Genomic DNA, 17334 nt, shown 5'->3' with positions numbered 1-17334 from the left:
AGGTGTGGTAGAAAGGAAACTGGTAGTGGAGCCATCTGAGTCTTATCTTTGAGTTTGCCACTAGCTAAAATGACCTCCAGCAAATCCTAGGAAGTGTTTTTTGGTGTTGTAGTTGCTGTTTAACGCAACTATTTGTTTTTCTAAAATTTAGCCTAAATCTTCCATCTCTGAAAAGGAAACCTACAATTACAGCTGAACAAATGGAAACCAGAGGCTGGGGAATTACTTTTGCTCTTGTAAACGACGCAGCTCTTTTTCCCATTTCCTCTGTGGGGAGTAATCCCATTCCATCTCCACTGCTGCGATGTAGTAGGTCCTCTCTCCCAGGAAGTAGGTTGAATCCTCGGACTTCCTGCTGCACTGGTTCACAGTATATTTTTGCTTCATGCCTCCTATGTAGTGATCTGTCGTGAGGCACTCAACATCAAAAGTCCCTGGACGGCAAATAAGAAAGTATGTCACTGCTTTCTTAGTGCCCTCTATGGCTACCCACCTCACTCAGAATCAACCCCAGAGTCCTTATCCTGGCCTCCATTCGATCATCTGGCTTCTCATACTTCTGATCTACCACTCTCCACACTCACTCTTGGTCCAGCTGTATAAGCGTCTTTGCTGTTCCTAGCACAGGCCAAACATGTGCCAGCCTCAGGGCCTTTGTACTTGCAGTTTTCTCTGCCTGGAACATTTCTCCCCCAAATATCCATGTGGCTCACAGCCTAACTTCATTCAGTCTCTCCTTAATTGTCACCTCCTCAAAGAATCTCAACCCCCTTCCCTCCTGCCACTATCCTCTTACCCTGTCTTATTTTTCTTCATAGTATTTACAAGAACTTGACATATGTGTATTAATTTACTTATTATTTTTTGTCTCTCTCTGTGCTTCAGAATTTCAATTCCATGAGAGCAGACACTATCTCCCTTGTTCATTACTGTATTTATATTTGTTGAATGAATGAAAACAGGACACTGGACCCATCTTAAGTTTTAGTGGTACATAATGAACCAAATAAAGCCTGAAGCAAGTTAGCATATTTTCACATTTTGATTAAAATTCTTCCCTTTTTGTTTTACTCATTTAGAGCCAGACCTGTGGTGTCTGTGAAATTGCATGGCTATAGTCTAGTCTAGGATATCCCATTGCGTGGCTATAGTCTAGTCTAGGATATCCCATTGCGTGGCTGTAGTTCTAGTCTAGGATATCCCTTTCTGTGGCTGTAGTTCTAGTCTAGGATATCCCTTTGCGTGGCTATAGTCTAGTCTAGGATATCCCATTGCGTGGCTATAGTTCTAGTCTAGGATATCCCATTGCAAGCAACGAAAAGTCAACAGTGAGATCAGTTAGTGTCTACACTACATCTAGGCTACAGGGAAATGATGAAAAGTTTAGAGGCAGAGCCTGTATGGGAGTCATTCCCTTTCTAGTCTGATTTGCCAGCTATCTTTAAATGAACCATAATTTAAAAGGAAATCGTATGGAGAATTCTACTATGTGGAAATGGAGAAAACCACAGCCCACCCTTGTCTTGGGCTTCCCCACCCAACAAACAGGAAGTGAACCTATTGGTAAATACTTTAGTGGACAACTGGCCCAGATTTGCTCTTTCAAGGGAAGAAAGGGCACTTGGGAGACTTGGTGAAGGGATGAGCTTATCACCCAACATGTTCTGCCACAAGATTTTAAACCAAAACCACACAAACCCATCCAGTAGAGACTTGTCTTGGCTTTAAAGAAATGCACCTTCAGTGTCGGGCTGCATAAAGAGTGTGAGAGTTGTTTGAGGGAAGAGGTTCGCTGTGTCTCTCCTTTCTTCTCTTGACAGATACGTGTTTCCTGAAAAGTATATCCCGTGTATGTCGGCCTCATTGCCAGCGCTGAATAAGTACCACACAACTGAATCTCCTTTGCACATATTGAGACCAGGCTGATTTCCATACATGAATCCATTTATGGCTGTAGAATTGGGAAAATAACATTTTGAACATCGTTTATTTATGTTTATGTGACAACCTCTGAGACTTCCCAGAGCCAATTTTGTGTTTTAATTACAAAAGACCCATTTGGGCCTGCCCCCCTTTATGTTTTCAGGGTGTCTGCAGCTCCTTGCTGTACCCAGCACTTCCAGAGCAGCCCTGGCTGAAAGGAGCAGAGCTGAATGCCTGGTTCTTGAATGTGATGGTAATGGTTGTGTGTCAACTTGGCTGGGCCATGATTCTCAGTGGCTTGGTAGTTATGATGTAGTTTGTCAGTTATGTAATTTGTCAGTTATGTAATGATGTAATCAGCTCCATGATGAGATCTGCTATGAGCAGCCAATCAGTTGAAAGGGCAGTTTCCTTGGGGATGTGGCCTGCCTCCAGTATATAAATGGATGTTCCAGCAAGGCTCTCACTGTGGATCCTGCATCCAGCTCATCATCATCTGACCTCCAGTTCTTGGGACTTTAGCTGGCAGCTTACCTGCTGATCTTGGAATTCGTTGGCATCCATAGCCTGTGAGCCAGAGGCCTGCAGTCTGACCTGCTAATCTTGGGTTTGTTAGTCCCTGCAGCTGTGTGAGTCAGGAAACGCCTCCAGCCTGATGCCTGACCCGCACACTTGGGACTTGCCAGGCTCTACACCTTGTACACCATTTCCTTGAGATAAATCTCTCTCTCTCTCTCTCTCTCTCTATATATATATATGCTTCACTGGTTTTGCTTTTCTAGAGAACCCAGCCTAAGACATTAAAGTTCTGTACCAGTGTTCCTAGCATCCTGGAAATCTCACTTGGTTCTTCTCAGCTAGCCAGTTCTGAGTTCTTCCAGTGGTCATATTGGTGAGCACCCAAATCTATGAATAATAACAGCTTTTCCTGGGTACCATAGACTGAGAATGTGCTTGTTGTTCTAAAAAATTCTCTGGTTCATTTTGGATAACAGGGGAGTATATGCAGGAAGTTTTCTCTCACTGCTTTTCCCAATAGATAATATTCTTGACACTTGTAAAATGCAACAATGCAGAATCAAACTAAATATTTTAAAGATTGTGGGTAGTGTAGTTAGTACCCCTCCAGCTAAAAAAAAAAAAAAAAAGCCAGCATCAGTTTGTAACACAACTTTACATTTTTTTGTTCTATGAGCTATAATGATTTTCACATATTTTCCCATAAGTCATGTGGGCCTTTTGAACAATTAACTCACTGTCTCTAAACCCTGACCATGTTTTAGAATTACACTGGGAGCTAAAAAATAGATCTGATGCTGGTCACCAATTAAATAAAAAATCTCTGGGTGGTCCTGGGCGTTGGTATTTTTTAGCTCCCCGGTAATTCTAATATGCAGCCAACGATGAGACTGATTGAAGTTTATTGATGGCAGAGACCTTATCTTTATACATATTGAATAATAAAATAAGCCTATCATTATTGATCCAGAGATGAGAAAAACATCCAGTTCCGTAGTTCTCAAAGTTGCGTATACATCAGAATCACCTGGGTTTATTAAACACAGATTGCTGGGGCTTACCACCAAGGTTTCTGATTCAGGGTGAGAGTTTGCATTTCTAATAAGCCTCTAGGTGATGCTGATAGTGCTGGTCCAGGGACCACACTTTGAGAACAACTTTTTTAATCAATATATTTTGTATGGTTAGTTATTCCCAGTTAAGTGAAATGATGAGTGATTGACTGACACCCTAAATAAGCAATGATTATCATCCTCAGCCAAAACCAAAAACCGAACCTGATGCAACTCAGTGACCCTACAGGACAGAATAGAACTGCCCCATAGGGTTTTCAAGGAGCGGCTGGTGGATTTGAACTGCCAAACTTCTGGTTAGCAGCTGAGCCCTTAACCACTGCGCCACAACAGCTCATTATCCTCAGAGCACTGTTGTATTTAATCCTTCGTTGAAAATCAAGGAACAAAGCTCCTCATGGAGTGTTTGGGTTTAATAAAAGCATTATGTATGCAGTATTGAAAGAGTGTGATAGATTGGTGAATGGTTTAGTACTCACAGTGCATTTTATTAGATTCTTGAAAGTCTTCATCTTCCTTATCCACCTGATCAGGTGCAGTTGTAAACATTCTAATATTATCATCTAGGAGTAAACTCTCATTCTCATCAAACACTGTGGGAAACAAATAGAACTCCTTGTCTACATCTTTCTGCAAATCAAAACAAGAACAATGGGATGAGAATAAGTAAGGCAGAAAGACTTCCATGTACACAATACTATTTGTACACAAGCACACTAAAGGAAAGATGAGAAGTTTCAGTTCCTCTTTGTGAACTTGGGCTCATGAAATACTCCATTTGACCACTAGAGTTTTCTTTAGTATATGTGCAATGGATTTTTGATTCAATGTGATACTTTGAGCCTGTTCATCTAAATGTTCTGTCTCTTCTCTCCCTAACTGCCTGCTCTCCCTGTCCATGCCAGTTAAAACGACCACCAAAAAAAAAAAAAAAGGTATAATGGCGGGACATGTGTCTATGCTGGAAGTCAGGGAAGGTGCCATCCACATTCATGAAAACTCCTGTAAGGCTGAGCAGGTGGAAGCAGACTGAGGGAGGAATCATCTAAGTGAAGAAATAGCCTTCCAAGTGAGTTGGAACACGTATCCACACCATCTTAATCCATCTGGACAAACATGCTCACCACCCCTATCCCATACCCACGGCTCTGCTGAAAAAAAAAGAGAAAGCATGATCCAAAAAGAAAGTCACCAAGACATAGTATAATCAAACTTGCCAAAACCAAAGATAAAGAGAGAATTTTAAGAGCAGCTAGGGATAAACGAAAAGTCGTCTACAAAGGAGAGTCAATAAGGCTAAGCTTGGACTACTCAGCAGAAACCAAGCAGGCAAGAAGGCAATGGGATGACATATATAAAGCCTTGAAGGAGAAAAATTGCCAGCCAAGAATTATATATCTAGCAAAACTGTCTCTCAAATTTGATGGCGAAATTAGGGCATTTCCAGATAAACAGAAGTTTAGGGAATTTGCAAAAACCAAACCAAAATTACAAGAAATACTAAAGGAAGTCTTCCGGTTAGAAAATCAGTAACATCAGATAACAACCCAAAACTAGAACACAGGACAGAGCAACCAGATATCAACCCAGATAGGGAAGTCACAAAAATAAAGCTAAAACACTGAAAATAGAGAAACAGATGTCAATATGTAAAAGATGACAACATTAAAACAAAAAGGAGGAACTAAAAAATGTAGATGTAGATTTTTCATATGGAGAGGAAGTCAAGGCAATATAAAGAAATAACAGACTGGTTTAAACTTAGAAAAATAGGGGTAAATATTAAGGTAACCACAAAGAAAACTAACAATCCTACACATCAAAATAAAAAACAAGAAAAATACAAAGACTCAGCAAACACAAAATCAACAACAATGAAAATGCTTCATCTCACGTACTTTGGATATGTTATCAGGAGGGATATGTTACTTCTGGAAAAGGACATCGTGGTTGGTAAAGTAGAGGGTCAGCAGAAACAAGGAAGACACTCAACGAGATGGATTGACACAGTGGCTGCCCCAATGGGCTCAAGCATAGCAACAATTGTGAGGATGGCGCGGGACGAGGCAGTGTTTCGTTCTGTTGTACACGGGGTTGTTCAGAGTCAGAACCGACTTGACGGCACCTAGCAGCAACACTCTGAAGCAACATGACTGGTAAGTGAAAAAGCCAGGATGAGACTCTCAATGCCTCCTGTTAAACATTCCTGTAGTGTGATTCCTTCATTTGGAAATTGAAGATGATGAAATGTGTAGGGGCTGAAACTCATTTAATTCTCAACTCACTGAGCTTCAGTTCCTCAGCTGCAAAATGGGGATAACACTGAGGCTGTTGGGTTGTTGTGAAGATTAAATGAATATGTGTGGAAGTGCCTGGAGGACATTCAGTAAATATTTAACCAGTTGCCGTGGAGTTGATTCTGACTCATGGTGGCCCCATGTGTGTCAGAGTAGAACTGTGCTCCATAGGGTTTTTAATGGCTGATTTTGCGGATATGGATTGCAAGGCCTTTCTTCCAAGGCATCTCTAGGTGGACTCAAACCTCCAATCTTTTGATTAGCAGTGGATGTGTAAACTGCGCCAGCCACAGACTCCTAATAAACACTAAGAAAGAAGAAACCAAACCCGCCGCTGTCGAGTTCATTCCAACTCACAGCGACCCTACAGGACAGAGTAGAACGGCCCCATAGGGTTTCCAAGGAGCAACTTGTGGATTCGAACGGCTGACTTTTTGGTTAGCAGCCAAGCTCTTAACCACTGCACCACAAGGGCTCCCTAATAAACATTTTATTCCTTCCCAAAGTGAGCACAGGGACCAAAGAATGGAAATACAAAGGTAGAAAACCATTTTTTTTCAGTTATATATTTTAAAAATTTTAAATGATAGTGTTACCATTTAGAATAGCAAAGAAAATAAAATATCAAGCATAAACTTAAGCTTAACAAAAATACGCAAAATCTATATGAGGAGAACTGTAAAATATACCTGAAAAACACAAGACTTGAACAAATACGAAGATGTATGTTCTTGGATAGCATAAGGCAACCTCATAATAATGTCCATCCTCCCTAAGTGATTTTCTATACGTAAGACAGTCCCAATAAAAACATCATCAGACTTTTTTTTCTGGAGCCAGCCGAATTTTTATAAGGTTCATTAGGAAGAATAAGCAAGCAAAAATAGCCATTTAAACCATGAAAAAGAAGAGTAATGAGGTAAGACTGACCTACTAGTCATTAAAACCTATTTAAAAGGTTCTATAATTAACATAATATGGAATTGGTGCATGAATAGAGACCAATAGAGCAGAACCGAAAATTCAGATATTGACTCAGTCGCACCTGAAAATTTTAGTATATGATAAAGGTGGCATTTCAATCAATGGAGAAAAGTTTGATTTTTAAAATAAATGGTGTTGAAATAACTGGATAGTCATACAGAAAAAGATGAATTTGATCAATTCTAACTATGTGCCTGGATAAACTCTAAATGGAACAGAGATTTAAATGTAAAAAATGAAATCATACTGGGTGAATTCTTTTATAATCTAGGAGTTGGGAAAACTTTCTTACTATGATACAAAATACAGAATTATAAAGGAAAAAGGTGATGAAAATAAATACTTTGCATGGCCAACAACAACATCTATAAGCAAAAGTATAAACACAATGACAAACCAGGAAAAATATTTGCAACTAATGTCTCAGACAAAGGATTTCTTTCTCTAATATATAAGAACATCTAAGTCAGTGAAGAAAAATGTTATAGAAAAATAGGTTAGAGATAGAACCAAACCATGATCAAACCCAATGCCATCGAGTCAATTCTGACTCCTAGTGACCCCATAGGGTTTCCAAGGCTGTATATCTCTACGGAAGCAGACTGCCACATCTTTTTCCCGAGGAGCCAATTGTAGTTTTGAGCCACTGATCTTTTGGTTAGCAGTCCAGCGCTTTAACCACTGCGCCACCAGGGCTCCATCCAAAGATATGAACAGGTCACAGAAAGTAAATGAAAATGGTTCGTAAGCATCTGAAAAGATGCTCAACCTCCCTAATAAAAGAAACACAAATTAAAATTACAGAGATACCATTTATCTCCTGTCAGATTGGGGAAAATCCACCAGTTTAGCAACATACTTTGTAGGTAGGCTGTGGAGAAACGTATAATCCCACCTCATGGGACTAAAACGTGACACAAGTCCTGTGGAAGGGAATACGGCATTATCAAGCAAAATTGTATATGCATTTACCCTTTGACCCAGAAATACCACTTCATGCCGGCAGAAAATACAAAAAAGACGTATAAACAAGGCTGTCTATTGTAGCTCCATTTGCAAAAGTAAAGACTGGAAACAATGTCAGATAGGGTGGTACAAACAGTTAATGTGCTCAGCTGCAAACGAAAAGGCTGGAGGTTTGTTTCCAACCAGAAGTGCCTTGGAAGAAAGGCCTGGCGATCTACTTCCAAAAAAATCAGCCATTGAAAACTCTATGGAGCATAGTTCTACTCTGACACATATGGGGTTGCTGTGAGTCAGAATCTACTTGACAGCACGTATGCATTTGCTTATTAAAACAGCAAAAGATGGATGAATAAACCATCAAGTTAAACAAAAAAGTTCCCTATAATGAGGAAACAGGGGAGAGGGGATAGAAGCTAGACTTCTTTTAATATACTTCTTTTTTGTAGATTTGATTTTGATATTGGAACCAGGTAAATATGTTATATAATTATAAAGTAACATTACACTTTTAAAAGCAAGCCCCCAAAAACAGAAACAAAAAAAAAAAAGAAGTAAAATCTGTATTCAGTCGGCAGCAAAACTATTCAGAAAGGAAATTTTCAAGTGACTTTAAATCTGTAATTTGACTGAACAACCCTGGTGGGATGTACTCTAAGGACAAAAAAAGCAGCAAACAAATCTGAAACTCTTTTCAGTAATAATGTTGTGAGTGGTAACGTTGTGATTCTGAGACTGTCGTGCATATATCATGGGATGAATCAAAGGACTATGTTGATGTCATTCAGAAATGAGTTTATTTAGTGCAGCTGAAGAGAGAGAAAGATATAAGATCGATAAAGTTAAGGAAGAAAAAAAAAAAAAATCTGTAGACCTGAATTTAAAGTGCAAGGATCAGTATGAACTCATAATTAATTTTATCGTAAAAAAATTTTTTTTCCAGTTCTGGCCACTGAAAAGATCTAGAGACCCAATAACAACAAGCGCCCCCAGTTCCCAGATGGTGCTTCTGAATGTCGTTTCTAACCCAAGATAAACAGGGCTGTTTTTGAGAAATGGCTGATGCCAGGTCTGGCTTAGAAAATGTGCAAGATAAACCTGAACTAACTTGTCGTGCTAGAAAGCAAGGAAACACCAAGGACAGCTAGAGTCACATCAGAATGAAGGAGCCAACCTGAATGAGTCCCCTCAATGGCAAACAACAGGATCTTCTGAGCATCAGTAAGGATAATGAGAATGAATTGAAACATACCAAATATGTTTAAATCCATGGGTTCTTTAAAAAGAAAAGAAATTATGGAGCACCTCTGAAGAATGCTAGAGGAGAACTATTAATTTGAGAACTTGTAAATAAAGGGAAAGAATCAAGCACTTATCATTCCCCTCCTATATTTTGCTATGAGTCGGAATCGACTGGATGGCAACAGGTATGTTTTTTTGGTTGGTTCTCCTATATGTGATGTTACCCTACCTCAGGGTAACCAGAGAGTTGAGTAAGGGAAGTTTCTGTTTATTGAAGCATGCCAGCTAATAAAGAAGGAATGATGGAATTGGAATATTATGATTTTAGAAACCTTCATTAGTTTATGAATCTAGGAAATGATCATCAATGGCTGATAATATCCCTAATCAAGAGACAATTATATGCTATGTACTCCTTGAGTTCTCAGTATCATGTATGAAATAGTCTTCCAAAAAAAAAAAAACCCTGAATCTTATCAAGTCTCTAGATCTAGCCATTGTTTTATAGAAAATAGAGGGGAGAGAGAGACACGTGTTAAATGATTACATCAGTAAAATCCTGACATGGGAAACTTCTACAGGATAAATGACTCTTCCAACAGAAAAATTGCAAAAAGAAAAATCTTAATGTGTGGAATTATTTGGGTTCTTATTCAAACAACAGACTTAAAACCATTATAAAACAATTGGGAAAATGTGAACAATGATTGGATATTTGATGATATTAAGGAATATTATGATGATTATTTTTAGGTGTGATAATTTGATTGTGGATATTTTAAAAGGAGTCCTTACCTTTTAAAGATACTAAAATACTTATTTTAGAGATAAAAAAAACAATGATGGGGTCAGGTATTTCTATTTCCAGATCAAAGGATCATTTTCTCATTTCTAAAAAAAAATTGAAGCAATATTTTCCTCAGTGAATGTTCAGGAAATTGTTATCATTGACAGCTGATTTTTATGTGTGTGTTGAAGTGTATTGCATCCTAATAAACCTTGTATTCCATGGAAGAACTTCTTTTCCAACCCATCTTGAAACAATCATATTAGCCAGGGACTCTCTACGCAATACTGATCTAATAAGTCTGAACTTTTTTTTTATAATAAATATTCTTACATATACTATCCTCGCTACCTCAAAACCTAGCATTTTCCTTATGAAGATGGTAATTCAAAGAGATTGGCAGTCATTTTGATTTTTTCCTGATTGGACTTACCTGTCTCCCATTTGGATGTAAACCTCCTTTCTTACATATTTTCATTGGCCCAATAAGCCCAGTGAATATGTCTCTGGTGGGATCCACAGCAGAATAATACATCTTACATAGGCAGACAGGGTCTGCAGAAGTGGGTCCTACTTCTTTGGGGACACTCCACTCATAGGTGAACGTTGCAGCGGATGCCACATGGGAGGCAGGAGGAGGCACACCTGTGAGAAGAGTCACATGAGAGATTTAGAGTGTTTTCTAATGTGGTCATTTGAGCTGCAAAGTAGACTGGCTTAGTCTAGTCTAACTCACTTCTGAGTTCCTTGTTATGAATTAGAATGGACTCCTCCTTGTGTTCACACAACTGGCCACAGACAGGGTGACTTCCTCCCGGAAGCCTCCTCTAAACTTCTGTCTGGGATTGGTGCCCCTCTCTGTGTTCCCATGTGCCTGAGAAGACCCTGAGCAATTTCATGTTATATTGTGTGTATTTCTTCTCCAGTGGAACTTAATCTTCTGTAAGGCAGGCATTTCTCTGTATTTCCAGCAGGTAGAACAATGCTTGGCTATAAGGAGTAATCGATACATTTTTATTAAGCAAAACTAAGCTGAAAATAATTTTAGAACTAAAAGGAGCCTTGCAGATGATCCTGTTTAATCTTCCAATTTTACAAATTGAGGAAACTCAGCCAGAGAGCCTGAATAACCTGCCCAAGGTAGCAGGGTATTTGGATCTTGGTCTTCATTGGCCAACCTTGATATATAAAAATACCGAAATACATCCATGGTGGAATATTTCACATCATTAAAATTATATTCATAAAATGCTTATAATGCTGAGAGAACAAAATCTGGGTACAAAATTATATGAACAAAATTGTAATGATAAATATATTTATATACTATGATCACATGAGCTCATGGTATATTGAACATACCAGGGACTGCCAAAAGAATGAACAAATCTGTTCTGGAAGAAGTGTGGCCAGAATGCTCCTTAGAAGCAAGGATGGCAAGACTACATTTCACATACTTTGGACATGTTATCAGGAGGGACTAGTACCTGGAGAAGGTCACCATTCTTGGTAAATTAGAGGGTCAGTGAAAAAGAGGAAGACCCTCAACGAGATGGATTGACACAGTGGCTGCAATGATGGGCTCAGGCGTAACAATGATTGTGAGGATGGAGCAGGACCAGGCAGTGTTTCCTTCTGTTGTACATAGGGTCGCTATGAGTTGGAACCGACTTGATGGCACTTAACAGCAATGATCTCAACCACATTTAAAATATGTATTATATATGCACAGAGGAAAGAGGGATATTTATAAAAATACAATAGTGGTTGACTGTCAAACTATTGATAATAAGTATTTTTGTTTATGCCTTCCTATATTTTTAAAATATTCTAAAAATGAGCATTTAATCCTTTTATAATTATGAAACTATTTTTTAAAATTAATAATGACTCAAATAGCCATTAAAAACCCATTGCTGTTGAGTCGATTCCGATTCACAGTGACCCTACAGGACAGAGTAGAACTGCCCCATAGGGTTTCCAAGGAGCAGCAGGTGGATTTGAACTGCTGATCTTTTGGTTAACAGCCTGAGCTCATAACCACTACACTACCAGGGCTCCAAATCACCCAACTAGTACTCTAGAAATGTATAATCAATACAATTCAAATATGTTATTATCAGCATTGCCAACAATCATGCAACTAAGGCAGGACAAAATTCCATAAACCAATTAGAAATGGAGGGAGAAGGGGTTTATTTACCTCCTGGCACAAAGCCAGAGGGTGATATCTGAGCTCTTTCCTCTCAAATTCCTGCTGTCAGTTTTTGCAGGACAGTTTTTTGGGGTGACCAGCACAATCAGTTATTAAACATCATTGATTCATTACAGAGCGCTGTACTCACTTGCACTCGGGGGGTCACGTGCAGCATAGTATGTGCCCTCATTGTTCTTATCAACTCTCACTCCAATTGGCTCGATGCTGAGGGGATATGCTCCTTTGTTATGGAAGGTAACTCTGATGGTGTCTCCCACCTCTGCCCAAATGACAGGACCTGGGGACAAAGAGAGAATTATTACCCTCACTTGGCATATGACATGCGGAATACATAAGACAGTAATTTTCTTTGGCCTTGGCCTCTGGTAAGAACCCCGGGGAGCAACGTCCCTATTTGTGGCAAATGGAAAGTTTGAGTTTTTAGAAGTCCGTTATCAATTTGGCATGGAGAAGGTGGAAGGAGGTAAGAAAGGCTTTTTGGTCCAAGTTCAGGTTAATGAAATTTGCTGTCATTTTTGTTCGAGTCAGTCGAGAAGGTTTGTTGTTGTTGTTAGGTGCAGTTAAGATGATTTTTGAATTATAGTGACACCATGTGACAAAGTAGAACTGCCCTACAGGGTTTTCTAGCCTATAATCTTTATGGAGAGCCCTGGTAGTACGGTGGTTAAGAGCTCCGCTACTGATGAAAAGGTAGGCAGTTCGAATCCACCACCTGTTCCTTGGAAATACGGTCGCTATGAGTGGGAATTGACTCAGTGGTAGCGGATTTCTTTTTTGGTTTGATAATCTTTATGGAAGCAGACTGCCAGGGCTTTCTCCTGTGGAGAAGCTGGGTAGGTTCGAACTGCCAACCTTTTCGTTATCAGCCTAGCACTTAATGATTGTACCGCCTGGGCTCCTTATGCAGCAACAGCAAAAATATTCAGTGTCTGTACTCCCTTCACTCTAGTCTTCTGTTGTTGGTGTTGGTAGTTGCTGTCAAGTGGATTCTGACGCATGGCGACCCCATTTGTGTGCTATTGGTGCCAAGAGTCGGGGTGGGGGTGCTATAACCCTTGACCACCCAAAGCAGGTAAGTTAAATTGTCTTGGATAGAAAGGATAATACTGTCTTGGATTTTCCATCACCAAAATTAATATTATCACTAAATATAGAATAAAAACATAGAAATATAATACGTAAATATGTATTACATGAAATGACATTTACTGAGAGTGTTTATGTGCATTAACTCATTTAATCTTTTTTTTTAAATAATATTTTATTGTGTTTTCAGTGAAGTTTACATAGCAGTTTAGGTTCCCATTCAACAACTTCTGCACAAGTTGTTCAGTGACATGGGTTACATTCTTCACAATTCGTGAACATTCTTATTATTTCCATTCTGTTTGTTCTGTTTCATTTAATCTTTATAACAACTTGGAAACCCTGGTGGTGTGGTGGTTAAGAGCTACAGCTGCTAACCAAAAGGTTGGTTCAGATCTACCAGCGCTCCTTGGAAACCCTATGGGGCAATTCTACTGTGTCCTCTAGGGTCACGATGAGTCAGAATCGACTCGATGGCAACGGGTTTAGTTGTTTTTTTTTTATAACTACTTTATGAGGTAGGGACTATCGTTGTTCCCATTTTGCAAAAGGGAACAGGCATAGAAGGTTGAGTAACTTTCAAAGGTTACACAGCCAACAGGTGAAGAGTGAGGATAGTCTGAATCCACTCACCGTTGGCTCACCCGCTATGCTGTGCTGCCCATAGCCTAGTCAAAATGCCTCTGGGCTGTGCCTTAGGGCAGCATGCAGAGGTCTCTGGGACAAGCCAGCCTGTCTCACCCTCACAGTAGCCTGGATTTGATTTCTGAGGGAATATGCCCTTAGCTGAGAGCAGAGGTTAACGACTGTTGAGAGGGTGGTCTGCCTCTATGATTCCCATCCAGGCTGCCTAAGCTGAGGGCTTGGGCTCAGAATATTCTTTGATAAAGAAGCTAGGAATTGGGTCTCTCTCTCGCAATCCCTAATTCTTGTCAGAGAAGCCTTCCTTCCTGTTCTGAGCTGACAGTTATTTTCTTTGTCTCTCATTTATGCATGGGTATCTTATGGCACTTGGCCAACCCCACCATCTCCATGGCTACAGTAACATGAAAGAATGTGCCCTGTGGGGAACTGACCCCTTGGTGTTTTTATCCTTAATCAGAAAATGTAGGCTTACAAAATTAATCTGGTAGCTAGAGGGGAAGGAATGTTCTTTCTGGTTATGCTGTTTTACACTTAAACAAAAGATATCCACCTGATAACAGGACAGTCAGGCAAGGTGTGCCTGAACAAAGACCCCTTCCTCTTACCCACTTTTGCCCTTCCCATGAAATCCAGCATGTATATCCCTCTGGTTTATATTATAAAAACCTCAGGCCTGAGTTCCCCTTTGTTCCCTTGCCCATGGCGCATTGAGGGGTGCGCATGGAGGTGACTAAACATTTCATCCTTGGACAGGGGCCTTTTGGGGAAACCTGGGTCCTGATAAACCCTACTCTGTTCATCATCGTCTGGATTAATATGTAAGTAAGAAAGGCCTGTGACCACATAGTGAGCAGTTCAATGGTTTGTTCTAATCCAAAGAGCCATGCACTGTCTGATTGTTTTACTTGGAACGTTGCAACGACTTAGTTATCTACTTAAACCAAGTCACATAAGTGCAATAATCATTTGAAGTCAGCCTGGCTTTTAATGATGAGGATTTACCACCGATAATTTACATTTTGAAAAGTCACTAACTGCTGCATTTTATTGATGACAGAGCCCATCCCATCCTTAGTTTATAAGTAGAAATCATGGCTACAAGCCCTGCAGTTTGTATTCTTTCTGAGATTGGTGCAGTCCGTGGAAAGAGTACAGCAGCCGTATATATTCTGTACAGACTCACCCAGGATGCCAAGATGTTCCTCTTCAGGGCTTCTCTCCTTTCGATTTGCAAAGGAGGCATCTGTGTACTCACGATAAACCAGCTTTTTATAAGAGCCCCCAATTCTTGTAGCATCTTGTTTAAAAAACACCTCTGACTCACTGCCAAAAGGAAAAGGGTTTAATGCTGGAGTTGAAGTAGAACAGAAAGCAGGTGTTCATGTGGGGTACTAATTGAAGTGAAAAAAATCTGGCCAGTCTTAGAGATGATTACTATCCATGATTTACGGTAATCCATAATAGATATGCAAAAAAAATCAGACAGTACTAGGCTACTTTATAGAAGGAGGACCAGGGAAAGAGGGAAGAATCATGGAATAGAGGTTTCACTTTTTCAAGGGAAATGAAAACATTTCAAGAGGGCCGACACCTGATAGTTGATAAATTATTTTATAATAGAGTCTTTTTATCAAATTATGAAATGTTTAAATAACAGTAAAAAAAAAAAATGTTGCCGATGAGTCGACGCTGACCAGTCTGCTCTGACTCACGGCGACCCCATGTGGGTCAGAGTAGAACTGGGCTCCGTGGGTTTTCAGTGGCTGCTTTTTTGGAAGTAGATCGTCCATGCTTTCTTTCCAGGGGCCTCTGGGTGAACTGCAACCGCCAGCCTTTCGGTTAGGAGCTGAGTGTGTTAACTGTTTGCAGCACTCAGGGACAAAATAACAGGAGCCCTGGTGGCGCAGTGATTAAGAGCTCGGCTGCTAACCAAAAGGTCGGCAGTTTGAATCCACCAGCTGCTCCTCGGAAGCCCTATGGAGCAGCTCTACTCTGTCCTATAGGGTTGCGATGAGTTGGAATCGACTTGACGGTAACGAATTTGTTTTTTTTGGTAGTGTTTACTGAGTATTAGCACACGTCAGGCGCTCAGGGACTTTCATTCATTGACTGTTTGAAACTTGCATGACAATGCAGCAAAGATGGTATTTTTCTCCCTGCTTTACAATTGAAGAAGTTACATTCCAGAAGATATTGTGACTCGCACAAAGCCACCTGCTCATCACTTCATTCGACAAGTGTCTTGAGCACCTGCTCTTTGCCAGAAACTCTGCTACCTGCTGATGAGATCATCCGTCTCTGTCCACACAGAGCTTGCAGCTATCAAAGACAGACTATGAACCAATCAGTGGTTCACGTAGAAGAATATATTCTCATACATGCTTATGAATGTATAATAAGCACAGAGTGTCAGAGACCATTTTCCTGGGGTTTGGGGAAGTGGTGGGGAGGGGCCAAAAAGGCTTCCCTGAGAAAGTTATTTTTTTAAAAAACTATCTAAAGGAGCAGCCTTTAGATAGCTTAGCATGTATAAAGAGTGCACAGCTACCACACATCTGGCAGTGGAGGCTTGCATGTTGCTATGATGCTGAATAGGTCTCAGCAGAACTTCCAGACTAAGACGAACTAGAAAGAAAGTAGCCTGGTGATCTACTTCAGAAAATCAGCCAGTAAAAACCCTACGGATCACAATACTCCAGTTCGCAACTGATCATGGGGATGGCACAGGACCAGGTAGCGTTTTGTTCCGTTGTGCATGGGGTTGCCATGAATCAGGGGTCGACTCAACAACAGCTAACAACAACAACAGAAGAGCAGTAGAGTTAACAAGATGTAGTGTGTGTGTGTGAGAGTGGTGGGGGTGGTAGAACGGGTGCATGTTTAAGAAGAGGAAGCAGTCTGGAAAGTGGAAAGATTTTCAGAGGAGAGATGGAGCATGGCATGTTCTAGAAAGTATGGCAGGAGGGCACCATGCAGGGCAGGGGAGCTGACGGTGAGACTTAGAGAGATGGGAGGATGGGCAATAGGACCTAGTTAAGGATTCAGTACTCTATTCCAGGGCAATGGGAAGCCTTTGAAAGGTTTCAGCATTCAGGATTTGTGTTTTAGGAGGATCTCTGTCTGCTGCATGGAGAATGGGTTGGAAAATGCAAGACTGCAGTAGGGAGACCAGTCAGAAGGCTACTGTTATAATCTCATTGAGAGGTGTTGATGGCTTCAGAGGTACTGGCAAAGAGGATAGAGAGAAGCAGATGGCTTTCAGAGGTATTTGGGTTATGAGGAGGCAGGACTGATGTGAAGAGGAGGGAGTGGTGACAGAGAGAAAGGGTCAAGGATGGTGCTCAGATCTGGGGATTGGGCACTTGGATGGATGGATGGATGACCATCCATTCATTGAAAGAAGAAACCCAGATTTGCAGGGGAGAGTGTGGGTTTAGGATTGGGTATTTTGTGTTGGAAGGGCCTCATCCAAGTGGGAATATCCAGCAAGCAGTTTGAAATGCAAATATGAAATTTATGAGAGACTTCCAGGCTGGAGGTGCAGATTTGGGGGTCATCAGCCTCTGGATGGCAGTGTAGTATGGGAGTGAAATCTCT

At 40.5% G+C, this 17334-nt stretch overlaps 1 protein-coding gene across 2 annotated transcripts in view; it reads right to left on the bottom strand.

The window, feature by feature from the left end:
- CP (ceruloplasmin) overlaps positions 1-17334 on the bottom strand; it is a 78232-nt gene that overhangs the window by 34366 nt on the left and 26532 nt on the right. The window contains exons 8-13 of one of the 2 annotated variants that reach the window (XM_004379224.3): positions 14921-15060; positions 12134-12283; positions 10222-10433; positions 3995-4145; positions 1739-1951; positions 227-434 (exon numbers count right to left, since the gene is read on the bottom strand). In XM_004379224.3, the coding sequence (XP_004379281.2) occupies positions 227-434; positions 1739-1951; positions 3995-4145; positions 10222-10433; positions 12134-12283; positions 14921-15060 (1074 nt within the window). The remainder of the gene's footprint in view (positions 1-226; positions 435-1738; positions 1952-3994; positions 4146-10221; positions 10434-12133; positions 12284-14920; positions 15061-17334) is intronic. The other variant, XR_001121505.1, reaches the window with a different exon arrangement.

Source organism: Trichechus manatus, unplaced genomic scaffold (assembly GCF_000243295.1).
Source record: "Trichechus manatus latirostris isolate Lorelei unplaced genomic scaffold, TriManLat1.0 scaffold00062, whole genome shotgun sequence".
Classification (NCBI taxonomy): domain Eukaryota; kingdom Metazoa; phylum Chordata; class Mammalia; order Sirenia; family Trichechidae; genus Trichechus; species Trichechus manatus.
This window is presented reverse-complemented; position numbering and strand designations above follow the sequence as displayed.